Source organism: Mesoplodon densirostris, chromosome 18 (assembly GCF_025265405.1).
Source record: "Mesoplodon densirostris isolate mMesDen1 chromosome 18, mMesDen1 primary haplotype, whole genome shotgun sequence".
Classification (NCBI taxonomy): Eukaryota; Metazoa; Chordata; class Mammalia; order Artiodactyla; family Ziphiidae; genus Mesoplodon; species Mesoplodon densirostris.
This window is the reverse complement of record NC_082678.1, coordinates 55455454-55469409: the sequence shown is the minus strand read 5'-3', so window position 1 is coordinate 55469409 and position 13956 is coordinate 55455454. Positions and strand designations below refer to the sequence as shown.

The following is a 13956-nucleotide window of genomic DNA, read 5'->3' as shown; positions in this document are numbered from 1 at the left end:
CCCGCCGACGCGGACTATGACCCCGACCCCGACGTCGACCCCGACCTCACGCTAACGCCGACCTCGACGTTGACCCCCGCCCCTCGGAAGCTCCTTCTCCTCACCGCTTTCACAGAGCGAGAACTCCGGGCTGCGCGAGGAGAGCCTGCACGGTGAGCTGGGGGGAAAATGGGGGCCCTGGCGGGGGGGGCGCCTACGGGGACGGGGCGCCTGCAGGGGGGCCCTCGGGAGGCTGGGCTCCGCGGGGTGGGGAAAGGGCGGCGTTCGGCCGGGGCCGTGGCTGGTCTGGCCTCCTCGCGGGCGGCCGGTCGGGTCTCCGCCGGGACTCGGGGTCTCCGGCTCCGGGTGGCCGAGGTGCGGACGGCGTTCGGAGCCCGCGCGGTGTCTCGTCTTCCGAGTGCAGCCCGGTGCTGGTGCGGGTGCCGGTGCCGGTGAGCAAACGCCTAGAGTTGCGGGTTGAATTTGTGGACTTGGGTTGTAAACCGCTTGCGGCACCGTCCGGAGTGACTGGGCCTCCCAGGGATTCCGGGCTCAAGTCAGCGCAAGATGAACAGCTTTAAAAACGCGGCATGGGGGTGCGGCCAGCTTTTCATTTAAGTTCATGTTCATTTGTCCTGGAGAGTCGTTCCAAAGCAAAGCTCGAAGTCGACTTGCGGGTTGAAATACCAGGAACCCGTGACCGCTGTGCAGCGCTGCCGAGCAGACACTTGTGGGACCCCTGCGCCCGCCGGTCGTCAGTGTCCAGACCCTTGTCCTGTTTCAGAAAGCCGGGGCTCGGGTGCCGGCCTTGAGACCCACCCCTGGGTCTGGCCTCCTTGGGGCCGCCACCTGGGCCTTGCTCCTTCTCCCTCGTTGAGGAGCCCGAGGGCCCACGAGTTGGAGGAGGGTCCCGTGGTGGTCCGCCTTGTTATTCCTTGAAGCAAAAGTTCAGTAGGCAGCAGGAGCACGCAAGTACGTTTTGGAGAGGATTGTTGAAAACTCTGAGAATGAATTTTTACGTTTAATTAAGATTTTAAAAATCTTTATATTATCTGAATTTGGGGAGCTGCTCATTTAGTCCTTAAAACAAGATTTTTACGAGACGAGACTTAGTGAAATACATTGTATAATATGTATTTAAAACCACAGTTTAAAAATCCTGTAATCTCTCCTTAAATTTCGACATTGACTGTTTTCTTTGAAATAAATTAAGAATCTTCTCTGTTTTTTCTCACAAAAGATCCAAGGAGTGTATTATAAACTGCCTTAAAATCACTCCTATTATCAAATCATTTAGTTTCTAACACTGTATATTGTATTTACTGGTTCAGATTTGTGTCTGGAAGAGTTACGAGTGCCCTGAGCAGGCTCTGTCTGAAGCCACAGTCCTTCTCGGATGGGACTGGAACTTGAACCCAGGATCCCCGATTTAGGAGGGGATTCAGACCCACTGTCTTTTAATTAAAACCGCTCGCCTGGAGTCAGGACTTAAACTGAAGCTCAGGTTCTTTTGTCTCGTTGCAGAAAGACTTGAGCGTGCGGCAGAGTAGTGGTAAGCTGAGTTTATTAGCCTCGGACACTTGTGGGAGATACAAGCTGGCAGGCAAGGGAGCGCAACCCTGAGAACAAAAGGGGCTGCATTTTTGTAATCAAAGAACGAGTGGGTAGGGAGAAGACCACCTTCTTCTTCCTGTGTGCCCGATGCACAGTGAGACCAAACAATCCCAAAATGTCGGAGTTTGGAGCAGAGAAAGGTTTATTGCAGGGCCATGCAAGGAGACCGGCGGCTCAGGCCTTTAAAACCCTGAACTCCCCGAAAGCTTTCAGCAAAGCCCTTTTATAGGAAAGGTGAGAGAGGGGTGTGGTTAGTTGTTGCAAACTTCTTGGTGTCAGATCCTTTGTTCTTTTTAAATTTGTTTTTATTTATCTTATTTTTGGCTGTGTTGGGTCTTCGTTGCTGCACGCGGACTTTCTCTAGTTGTGGCGAGGGGGACCTACTCGTCGTTTTGTTGCACGGGCTTCTCATCGCGGTGGCTTCTCGTTGCGGAGCACGGGCTCTAGGTGCGTGGGCTTCAGTAGTTGTGGCACGTGGGCTCTAGAGTGCAGCCTCAGTAGTTGTGGCGCACGGGCTTAGTTGTTCCGCAGCATGTGGGATCTTCCTGGACCAGGGCTCGAACCCCGTGTCCCCTGCATTGGCAGGTGGATTTTTAACCACTGCGCCACCAGGGAAGCCCCAGATCCCTTGTTCTTGAGATTAGGTCACAATGTTCCTGTAAACCTCCACCAAAACAAATGTTATTCTCTGTTCTGACAAGAAAGGGCAAGGTCCTAAGGCTCAGCTTTCACCCTCTGAGGCCCAGGCCCTGGCTAAGAGGGAGTCCCTGGGCGGGCCAGTTACCCTGCATGGGAACATTCGTCCAGCACCTGGTCTGGGTCTTCCCACCAGTGCCCAGGCCCGACCAGTGGGTGGCCATGGAGAGGGCTCTGGAGCTCTGCAGGACACAGCCCTCAGCCTGTCCCCAGGACCCCCAGCTCACCTGCCAGTCCTGAGGCTGGAGGACCTGGAGGGCCCTGGGGGGAAGGCCACGATCCGCCTCTCACCATACTCTGCCTCCAGGACCTCTGTGACTGACTGTTAGCGGTGTGGGACCTCTAACCACCATGCTAAGGGTCACACACTAACAACTTCATGCCTGCCCCGCCCCTGTTACAGGCTTACATCATTAGCTCCTCCTTGAACACTATATGATCTAACGGGGACTGTCATGGCGCTATTCAAATCGTATGTATTATTAGCAAAAGTGTGGTAACATACTAAAATGTGGTAATTCATCTCAGGTTTCAGTATAATGTCCCCCTTCACCTAGTTTCTTTCTCCTTTCGCCTATTCCTGTCTTGGCTACATGCAGAAATGCTACTCTTCAAGGATCATTAACTCCCTGACTTCATGTAACAAGATTCAGACCCCATGTCTATTGTCTTGTGTTTTAACTGTAAGAACTTGTAGCTTGAGGGTGCCTGGTGCTTGGATGCACCTGGTCTTCCTTCAAGGTAGTGTAGATTGTTGCTAAGTTACCGGATTCTTTTCTTGAGTGCTCATTAGCTTACAGCAGTCTCCCAAACTCCCTTAAAATTCCCTCTTTGTCTTTAATCCTCTGGTGGGATTTCTAAACTATTTAATTATCCTACTGTATCCCTATTTCATTTTTACTGCTGAATAATACTCCCTTATGCAACTATACTATAATACATTTATCCATTGTTGTGTCAATAGATAATTTGGTTGTTTTCCTGTTTGGGGCCATTGCAGATAGTGAGTCTATGAGCACTCATGGGCATATCTCTAAATATATATATATATATGTGGATATATATATATATTATAAATATAAGCACTATATATATAGTGTTTATATATTTTTAAAAATATGACTAGAAGATGCGATGGTCAATGAATATAGATTTCTGAGAAGATCTTGAAATGGACTTTGTTTTTCTGGACTTTTCTTGAAGTTACGATTTATTTTCTTTTGTCTGATTTTATCTCAGGCTTTCCTTTTCCAAGGTGCATGCATATCACCAACACTACTCTTCAGCCTATTGGTCATGGTTAGCATCACATGTTGGCTTTTGAAAGGAAAAGTGAGAAAAGAGAGGTTTGATTGCGTTTTTGTTCAAATTTGGAAGTGAGGCTATGAGAAAGGGAGAATATTTGATGAGGGAACCATACAAGAATGCAGAGGCAAGGAAAAGTGACAGTAAATTAAAGAGGACACAAAGGTACATGTGAAAAAGGAACTTCCTGTATAATTAAATGTGAGTTCATAATTAGAAAGGGAAAGAAGAGACTTGAATATGGACACAAGAAAGGATGTGAAAACAGAAATTGCTGGTCAAACAGCCTTCTGCACCAACTTCTAGTGGGTCTGCTAGGCCAGAGCATCTATTTGTTGAATGCAGGATATTCAAGATGGGCAGAGGGAAAGAGGGGCAATGACCCACCAACTGTATCTGTAGGAATCAATGTCAGGCATCTGCAACTCTGAGGGTACCTCTCTTTTCCCAGATCCTAAAATAATATCTCCCTTTCCTCCTTCCCCACCTCCTCCCACCTCAGCAAACATTAAAATCCTTGATGATTCTATTGTGGCCAGCTCTCACACGATTGTCCTTCACCCGCCAGGAATTATGCACTTTGGCAAACACTGCACAGCAGAATCGTTCCATGCTGACTGCACAGACATATACATGGAGGGCCCCCTGCTTGTGTACTGCAACAAATTTGGAGGCGTATTTTATCTCATGCCTCTGTGTACAGAAATGATGGACTGGTAACTTCCTAATATAACAATCAGTAGAAGCCCTCAAGGTGGCAAGATCTGTTTTCTCTTTTTCACATCCAGGGGCTTGATGGGTCTCATCATGCAGGCCAAAAAATACCCTCCCTCAGTGTATGCAAATGCAGAAACACACTTGGGTAAAGCATTGTGTCATCTCTGTTGAGAACATCTTAAATTCAACGCTCGTGGACTTAGTAAAGTTGAGCTTTTCCTGGTACTGAAGGTGGTGAGTGCTATCAAATAAAGCAGCAGCTGAAGCCTTTATGTTACCTTCATTTTGTACACGAACCTGAAATTTCTGTGGACTTAATGAATTGGAATCATTAATATTTGTAAGAGTCTGAATCCTCCCTTTGGGGAATGCCAGTGCTTCCTGAGAATTCATGACATTAGTACATGTTCTGTGTCTGTGGCACAAAGAGGAGCACAGGTAAGCAAATCATATACCAGAGACCTCTAGCATCCGTGATTTCACAAAAATCAAAAAGAGATCTCCCTGGTGCATCTCATCTAAATAGCCTTTGAAAGTTGAAGGCAGATACAATCCTACTCCATGCCTGTCATAATTACAGTCTTTGTTCTCAGTCTCAGCCTTGACCACTCCCCCTCCGGAATTCAGCAGAGCACATATTGCATGCACAATGCTTTCATTCTGTTTCTTCTGCAGTTTGGGGTTCATTCCACTCCTTTGCTCATTCCCAGGGGTGACTTTTCCTGCATGTAAAACATACTCAGCAAAGTTCATTTCCAAATTAATTTTTTAAAAATAAATTTATGAATTTTATTTTTGGCCACATTGAGTGTTTGTTGCTGCGTGCGGGCTTTCTCTAGTTGTGGTGAGTGGAGGCTACTCTTTGTTGCAGTATGTAGGCTTCTCATTGAGCTGGTTTCTCTTGTTGCAGAGCACAGGCTCTAGGCGCGCGGTCTTCAGTAGTTGTGGCTCACGGGCTCTTGAACGCAGGCTCAGTAGTTGTGGCATGGGCTCAGTAGTTGTGGCTCACGGGCTCTAGAGTGCAGGCTCAGTAGTTGTGGTGCACGGGCTTAGTTGCTCCGCGGCATGTGGGATCTTCCCGGACCAGGGCTCGAACCCGTGTCCCCTGCATTGGCAGGTGGATTCTTTTTTTTGTTTCTTTGTTTTTTTTGTTTTTTTTGTTTTTTTTTTTTTGCGGTATGCGGGCCTCTCACTGTTGTGGCCTCTCCCGTTGCGGAGCACAGGCTCCGGACGCGCAGGATCGGCGGCCATGGCTCACGGGCCAAGCCGCTCCGCGGCATGTGGGATCTTCCCAGACTGGGGCACGAACCCGTGTCCCCTGCATCAGCAGGCGGACTCTCAACCACTGCGCCACCAGGGAAGCCCGGCAGGTGGATTCTTAACCACCGTGCCACCAGGGAAGGCCTCAGATTATTTTATAGCCCAATTTTTGGAAGCAGCAAATCTGATTGAGTTGATAATTTATCCTTATTGTAATGGAACAGATTCTTTAGCTTCCTCTGGTCCGTGCAGTTCCCATCTTGTGAAAAAAAATGTATATCATATACTTTAATATATTTTTATGTAATAGAAATGTATTATATACGTTATATATATGTATTTTTATATATATATATATATATATATATATATATATATGAAAATTTGTTTGGAACTAACAAATTATTGACTATTTGTTTGGAACAACCAGGCTGTCAGGTTGAGGTGGGTTTCAGCATTTCCTAAATGTAGTCCAGTTGTCCCAGTTGTTCTTATCTGTTGGAGATATGTGCTGTAATATATCAATATATAAGTGAAATGATACACTGTCTAGAATTTGCTTTAAAATAATCTAGAAAACAAAGCTGGGTGGAAATTAGGAAATTGGAAAAAATGTTGATAATTGTTGAAGCTGAGTGATGAATATATGGGGGTTCACTATGTTATTACCTCTACTTCATGTTTTTCTGAAAATTTCTACAACAAAAGGTTGTATATGTATGTTGCATACATACATACATACATAATCAAATACATATAATTGAGTTTTTTTTTAAATATTTTATTTGTTTATTTTTATTTTTGGCTGTGTCGGGTCTTCATTGTGGCATGCAGGATCTTTTTGTTGCAACACACGGGCTTCTCTCTAGTTGTGGTATGGGGGTTTTCTCTTCTCTAGTTGTGGCGCACAGGCTCCAGGGCACGTGGGCTCTGTAGTTGTGGCACACAGGGTCCAGAGCACGTGGGCTGTGTAGTTTGTGGCATGCGGGCTCTTTCGTTGAGGCGTGTGGGCTCAGTAGTTGAGGCGCGTGGGCTTAGGTGCCCCGTGGCATGTGGGATCTTAGTTCCCCGACCAGGGATCGAACCTGCGTCCCCTGCATAGGAAGGCGGATTCTTTACCACTGGACCACCAGGGAAGTCCCTATAATTGAGTTTTAAAAAGCAAGTTGACAGGGGCTTGTGAGAGGCCCGCGTACCACAAAAAAAAAAAAAAGCAAGTTGACAAATATGTATATGTAACATATATGTGAAGAAAACACCCAAACCTATTCTCTACAATTATATAGGTACATATATACATAAAATTTTAAACATCTCATGTACACCAAATTGAAAAAAATGTGTGTGTGATGGGGGACTGAAGAGTGGGAGTAGGGGACATATGATTGGAGTTAGAGTCAAAGGGTCTTTAGGTCTAATTGTAATGTCCTATTTTTAAGAAGAATGGATTAATTACTTATTAAATTTAAAAGTAAGTGGAATAGGGACTTTCCTGGTTGTCTAGTGGTAAAGAATCCGCCTTACAATTCAGGGGACGTGGGTTCGATCCCTGGTCAGGGAACTAGGATCCCATGTGCCGCGGGGCAGCTAAGCCCGCGCACCACAACTACTGAGCTTGTGCGCCTCAACTAGAGAGCCTGTGTGCCGCAAACTACAGAGCCCATGTGCTTTGAGACCTGCGCTCCACAACTACAGAACCCACGTGCCCTGGAGCCCTCATGCCACAACTAGAGAGAAGCCCACATGCCACAACGAAAGATCGCACACGCCTCAACAAAGATCTCAAGTTCCACAACTAAGACCTGACGCAGTCAAAAATAAAAACAAAACACTAAATTAATAAATAATAAATAAACCTTAAAAAAAAGTAAGTGGAGTAAAACAGAAAGCAAAGAAAGTATTAATAATCTGCTGATTTGCCTACAAGGTAGCAGGCACCTGACACTTATTTTCTTGATCTGAGGCTTGAGCCTTTTCCTCTTCTTTCATCCAGTTGTATTGGTTACTCCTCCAGCCCCCATACAGCCATGGGTGCAAACTAGTTCAAATGTGGTGGGTGACATCGGTTAGAGAGGTGGGATCTGGGCTACCTATTCATATAGCTTACTTGTGCCCTGTGGTTCTGCTCAGGCTCAATTTGCATGTGCCATTTCTGTCTTTCGATGAACAGCTGCTGGGCCCATCCAACTTGTTGGATGTTGTTGGACTTGGTGGGTCCAACAAAACGCAGCTCATAACAGACAGTTCTGGGTGCATGGACAGTTTGTATCCTGTGATTGAGAGTTTGTTCTTCATGAGGGCCGACTAACATGCCATGAGCTGTTTTTCAAAGACCATGTGGGAACTGACCCTTGAAGGATGAGGAGTTCTTAGGTGAACAAGGTGAGCACAGCATCAGAGGCACAAAGAACATTGTTCATAGTCACAGAGGTCCCAGATGACATGGCAGGTGGTGAACAGCTTTATGTAGCTGATGCAGAATACATAGGGGATGGGGAGGATTTTGTGGCCCAGAATTTTCTTTTGGACCTCTAGGTCTCTTTTATTTATTTATTTTTCTAAAAATTTTTATTAGAGTATAGTTGGTTTACAATGTTGTGTTAGTTCCCAGATTTTCTAACTACTGTGTGAAATACAAAAGACGTTGAAGAACCACTTCCTGCCTTCAAGAATCATGATTTCCTTGAGGAAAATGTACCATTGTGCAAGTAAAGAACAAAAAAGTAAATGATGAAGTGAATCATGTGTGGCACTGACATAGAGGGCTACAGTTGTGTTTGCTCGCCACTCGGGAGAAGTGGTCTTTTTGGCTTAAGATAGTGAAGTGTTGTAGAAAGAGAGAGAGACCAAGATTCAAGTCCTGACTCGGCTGTTTCCTGGTTCTGTGACTGCCAGATCACTTTGACCGCCTTAAGCCTCAGCCGGTGTCAAAGCCAATGACACATGTTTTAGATTTTTGTTACATCAGTACCTCAATTCCAGGGGTGAATTTCTATTTCAGTTATTGTTAGTAACAAAGCACCCCAAAACTTAGCGGATTAAACCAAAACCTTTCTGTCTGCTCATAATTCTGTGAGTTGAGTGGGTCTCAGCTGGACAGTTCTGCTGGTCTCTCTTGTTACCCCAGAGTCATGAAGGCACATATTTTAAAGGAGATGGAGAGTGGCCCGGGCTGGGACATCCAAGACAGTGCTCCACCCACGTGGCTGGTGCCTTGGAGGGAATGGATAGGAGCAGGAAGCAACTGGGACACTGGTTTGGCTGGGCCTTTTTCTCTCTCCATGTGGACTCTCCAGGTGGGTAGCTGTACTTCACATGTGACAGCTCAGATCTCTCAAGAGCACAAAAGGAGAAGTTGCCAGACTTCTTAAGGCTGAGGCCCAGACCTGACACAGTATCATTTCTACCTCATGTTGATTAAGGCCAGTCATCCCAGCCCAGATATTCAAGAGGAGGAAACTGCCCCAAACCATGAATACATAGCCTACTGGGGGGTCACTAACGTAAACAGACTACCACAAAACACACATTTTATTTTTGAAAGTTTTTGAAAAAGCCTTTTTTTAAAGGCTAACTATGAAAAAGAGAGTCAGACTAAGCTAGAGTTCCACAGGGACAGGACATGGGCAAACTAATCTCTCTTTAAACCCCTCATGTTGCTTATTTAGAGATGCTTCCCTTCATAGGGCTATGGTAGAATTTAGGAGATAATGGGTCTAAGAACCTTGCACACAGTAGGTGCTCAATAGATGATCACTGCGGCTGTATTATTAAAATTGTCATGGTGGTTGTGTTATTGTTATTATTAATTACTGAAAGATCTTCCATTAATGCAGTGACAAGTGATTAATACAGCACATTTCTCATAAACTAAGGAGGAATGTTATTTTCATTATCTTCTTCAATTTCAGTTGACTCTTTTACATCTTCATTTTGTCTTATTTTTTATCTGTATGTTCTTACTAGTTAGTGAATTTTCAGGTCATTCTCTAATTTTAACGTAGTTGTAATTTCCTACTAGCAAAACCATTGGGAAATCAAATTCTTAGATGAAATCTGAAGGATGAAAACTCCTCTACCTCTCACAAAATTATAAAAACACACATTTTAGGGGAGATAGTGATATATCAGTTAGTTTCCTGAAAACACACACACACACACCCCACAGTTCTGTATAAAAACATTATTTTATACCTGTCGTGTTTTTCCATGTAAGTACAGAGATGCTTCAAGTTAGGACTACAACATCAATTTTATGGCTTTTTTTAGTGAGGAAAATATATCATTCACTGTTGTCTCAGAGAGTTGTGAAGTGTATATTCCCCAGAGTTTAGGGTGACCTAGTATAAAAGTATATATGTAATGACTTTGGGGCATTTTATGAGTTCATCCTTCTCATGTTAACTTTAAAAACAGTTGAGCTGGAATTAGATTCAGCAGCAGTGGAAACTTTGTAAATAAGTTTTAATGCTCTGTTACAGTAGAGGCTTTAGTGAAAATTTGGTTCAGAATGCTATTAATTAACATAAACAATGTATATTACACCTTCCTTTTTGAGTCCTTGTGTTGGGTATCATTTGTATTCTTCTTAAATCTGCTTTGTTACAGACCATCATAGTTTTGCCCTGGGATGGCTAGGTAGCACTGGGGGCTGATTGGTTGTTTACCACACGATTCCCTTTGCAAGGGAAAGGAAGACATAGCAGATAGTGTCTTCAGCAAATATATAACTTATAGGTTTACAGCATCTCTTTAAAATGGGGTCTGTAAGCGCTAGACAGTTTGCTGCAGTGGAAAGACCATGGTCCTTGGAGTCAGACTGTTTCTGGCCCTGGGAAGCTGTGGGAAAGTTATTTGCCGCCTTTGAGCTTCACTCTTTTTTTTTTTTTTTTTTTTTTTGCGGTACGCGGGCCTCTCACTGTTGTGGCCTCTCCCGTTGCGGAGCACAGGCTCCGGACGCGCAGGCTCAGTGGCCATGGCTCACGGGCCCAGCTGCCATGGCTCACGGGCCCAGCCGCTCCGCAGCATGTGGAATCTTCCCGGACCGGGGCACGAACCCGTGTCCCCTGCATTGGCAGGCGGACTCTCAACTACTGCGCCACCAGGGAAGCCCCGAGCTTCACTCTTTTTACCTTAGACAATACAGACCCACCTCTCAGAGTTGCTGGGAAGATTGAATGAACTAACTGTGAACACACTGGCATGTGGTAGGGACATGTGGATGTTAGTGCTCCTTGCACCTTGAATTCAGACTTAAATTTGAACAACTTCTTTTTAATAAGCTGAAAATTAAAACTCAGCTAAAATATATAATACATGATGAATGCGTGCAAAAAATACTTTATAAGGTGATTCCACTTGCACCCTGTCAAGTGTGAAGAGATTCACTCAGAAATTCACTTTAAAAAGAAGTACTCAGGGCTTCCCTGGTGACGCAGTGGTTGAGAGTCCGCCTGCCGATGCAGGGGACACGGGTTCGTGCCCCGGTCAGGGAAGATCCCACATGCCGCGGAGCGGCTGGGCCCGTGAGCCATGGCTGCTGAGCCTGCGCATCCGGAGCCTGTGCTCCACAACGGGAGAGGCCACAACAGTGAGAGGCCCGTGTACTGCAAAAAAAAAAAAAAAAAAAGTACTCATTTTAAAAATGAGTTTCAAAAAGCCTAAGCAAATGAACTTGATTTGTGGTACAACTGGATTGAAGGTGATTGAGGCTTTAACTTCTGAACTACTTCAGGAAGAAGAAAATAATTCCAAGATAATACCAGATTTGAAAGAGCAGTGGTTGGAAGTCGAACAAAAAGAACCAAGCTTATAAGGGAGCACAAGCAGTTGAGTTTGAAATAAATTCTCCCTTCCCTAGCCCTGTCTTTCCTCTGAGCTCACATGCTTCCTTTTATTCTGAGGTTCCGAAACAAAACATGGTCAGTTTCATCACCAGCTAAAAGAAATTCTGAATTCTCTCTGAAACAAAAACTGACTTTACCCAACCAATGATTTCTGCATGTGCTGTACCTGTTAAAGATGAAGAAATAATCTCAGAGGATTTTTAGGGCAGTGAAACCATTCTGTATGATACTGTGATGGTGGACACATGTCATTGTACATTTGTTCAGACCCATAGACTGTTCAACTCCAAGAGTGAACCCTAATGTAAACTATGGACCTTGGATGATGATAATGTGTCAGTGTAGGTTCATCGATTGTAAGAAATGTACCATTGTGGTGCAGAAAATCCATAGTGGGAAGAGGTTGTATGTGTGTGGTGACAGGACATACTCTCTGTATTTTCTGCTCAATTTTGTTATGAATCTAAAACTGCTCTAAAAAATAAGGTGTATTCATTTAAAAATAAATAAGATAAAAGTGAGGCACATATGAAAAAATAATGATAATGAAACTGAATGACTTTACCTAACAAATGCACTTCCTTTGTGTGCTCTACCCGTTAAAGGTCAGAAAACCACCTCGGTGGTACAGTGCTCCACAGCAGAACTTCCTCTTGTTGACGGAGGTGCTAAATGTATTACAGTCTTCTGACATCATATCTTCATTCATTCTGGTATCTTTAAGCTCTGTATGAATCACCTGGGGATCTTGTTAGACCTGCAGGTTCTGACTCAGTAGTTTTGGAATTGGGCCTGAGAGTCTGCATTTCTGACAAGCTCCTAAGTGAGGCTTGGAGAATTTAGAGGACATTGGGCAAACATGCATCCTCTTCCTTGCCTAGACTACTGCCTTTGCTGCATGCTTTTGCTGCATGCCCAGAGATTCACCATTAAAGAAGAGTTGTTTTGGATCTTGAACTCATTTCTCTGTTCAGTATGGTTCTCCTTTCTCTAAGTCTCATTAGTGCTTTGCTTGAGGTTCTGATGGAACTTACCTCATTTTTTTGCTATACTTACCAGTATATGTGTCTCCTTTTTTTAAGATTTATTTATTATTTATTTTATTTATTTTTAGCTGCGTTGGGTCCCAGGTGTGGCATGCGGGATCCTTGTTGAAGCATGCGGGATCTTCCGTTGCGGCGTGCGAGCTCTTCCTTGTGGGCATGGGCTTCAGGGCGCGTGGGCTCTATAGCTGTGGAGCACGGGTTCCAGAGCACGTGGGCTCTGTAGTTTGCGACATGCAGGCTCTCTAGTTGAGGCACGCAAGCTCAGTGGTTTTGGTGTGTGGTCTTAGTTGCCAGACCAGCTATCGAACCCGCGTCCCCTACGTTGTAAGGTGGATTCTTTACCACTGGACCACCAGGGAAGTCCCTCAGTATATATGTCTTATTCCCCCACCCTGCCCCTCTCCACATATACCATCCCTAACCCTAGATTAGGACCCTCTATAGAACGTTCTCATAGATTCCTGTGCTTTTCGTTAATAACCCATATAAAAACTAATAAAATAAATATTTATATAATTGTTTTCATGGGTATCTTCCCTACCAAACCAAAAGCTCCGTGAGGCCAGGTGCTATGTCTATATTGTACAACACTGTATCCCCGTCATTGCCACAGTATCTGCCACATAGTAGGTTCTCAATAAATATTTAGTGAATAAATGAAGGAATTGTAAGGTTCATGGAAAGAGAAACTTTGTATCCCCTGAGGAAGACAGCCTAGAGCCCTGCACATTATGATTTAGTAAATAATTGTTGACTTAATGACAATAATCTTAGAAATGTTCAACAACCATTTTCTCATTCACTCACTTCATTCAACAGCAATCTATTGAATAGCTACTGTATGCCAAGCCTGATTGTCATCAAAGATCTAACAGTATTCAGAGAACACAAAGGTAAAAACGATTCACTTCTTCAAGATGGATTTCTCTATCCTTGATTTAAGATCCATTGTGTTTCAGACCAACAGGTTCCCAAAGCCATAGTTTATGCCTCTATGAAGGGTTTTAGTTAAGGAAGAGACATGTTCCAATCTACACTTTAAAGTGTCATATTATTAACACAGGGTGGAGGGAAGATGTGGGGAAGGAAAACTAAAAGCAAAGGAGGGTCATTGCAGCCATACAGTTGAGAGATGGTGGTCTACACTAGACTAGTAGCAGTGGAGAAGAAGGCACTTGAGCACATCTGGGAGATACTTAGGGAATAAAACGAACAGGACAGCAACAACAAGAACAAGTAGACAAATGGGACTGTATCAAACTTTAAAGCTTTTGTGTATCGAAGGACGCAATCAACAGAGTGAAAAGACAACATACAGACTGGGAGAAAATGTTTGCAAATCATATATCTGATAAGGGGTTAATATCCAGAATATATAGAGAACTTCAACAACTTAAAAAAATCAGATAACCTGATTCAAAATGGGCAAAGGACTTGAATGGACATTTCTCCAAAGATGATATACAAATGGCCAACAAGGGTATTAGAAGATG

At 44.2% G+C, this 13956-nt stretch overlaps 2 protein-coding genes across 3 annotated transcripts in view; one reads left to right on the top strand and one right to left on the bottom strand.

Moving 5' to 3' along the window:
• The first annotated feature begins 88 nt into the window (after nucleotides 1-88).
• Nucleotides 89-13956, top strand: part of NLE1 (notchless homolog 1) — a 67116-nt gene continuing 53248 nt past the window's right edge. The window contains exon 1 of one of the 2 annotated variants that reach the window (XM_060080702.1): nucleotides 89-152. The gene's annotated coding sequence lies outside the window, so the exon portion shown is untranslated. The remainder of the gene's footprint in view (nucleotides 153-13956) is intronic. The other variant, XM_060080703.1, reaches the window with a different exon arrangement.
• LOC132479256 (schlafen family member 5-like) lies at nucleotides 1461-5073 on the bottom strand (the record flags this gene model as incomplete). The annotated part of the gene is given in 5 exon segments (XM_060082811.1): nucleotides 1461-1575; nucleotides 2517-2611; nucleotides 4141-4415; nucleotides 4418-4461; nucleotides 4463-5073. Coding segments are annotated over 5 exon segments (1140 nt in total), but the record flags the coding sequence as incomplete, so codon positions are not given.